At 48.1% G+C, this 347-nt stretch overlaps 1 protein-coding gene across 1 annotated transcript; it reads right to left on the reverse strand.

Annotated features, from left to right (window-relative positions):
* Window positions 1-4: 4 nt before the first annotated feature.
* PHALS_11303 (uncharacterized protein) lies at window positions 5-268 on the reverse strand (the record flags this gene model as incomplete). The annotated part of the gene is made up of 2 exons (XM_024726874.1): window positions 5-178; window positions 236-268. 2 exons carry the CDS (start codon window positions 266-268, stop codon window positions 5-7), a joined length of 207 nt encoding a protein of 68 aa, XP_024577507.1.
* Between the last annotated feature and the right edge of the window lie 79 nt (window positions 269-347).

Below are 347 nucleotides of genomic sequence, written 5' to 3' on the forward strand. Positions count from 1 at the left end.
TAGGCTAAGGCCAAGGCAAAGACCTACTATTGGGAACATTTCGACATCGTAGTATTTCGCACGTGCGTAAATCAAGAAACCAAAAAAAGCGAAACCGTGGAAATCGAAAGAGTCTCAGCCGTTGAGGCGAAGCATAAGGAAGTGAAAGGGAAAAAGAAAGAAGGGAATCTCCATCTATCTGATTTGCAACGCCTGCAAGAATCCGCAGTTCAAAGGATCGTTTGGCTGCTCAAACTCCGTTCCCAAGAGCCATCACGACTTCTTGCATGCTGCCGCCTCGGAATCAACGGCGGCAAAACGGTCAGTGTTCCTGCCCAAAAAGGAAACCGTTTTGATTCCGGAGCCGT

Source organism: Plasmopara halstedii (genome assembly GCF_900000015.1).
Source record: "Plasmopara halstedii genome assembly, contig: Scaffold_526, whole genome shotgun sequence".
Classification (NCBI taxonomy): domain Eukaryota; phylum Oomycota; class Peronosporomycetes; order Peronosporales; family Peronosporaceae; genus Plasmopara; species Plasmopara halstedii.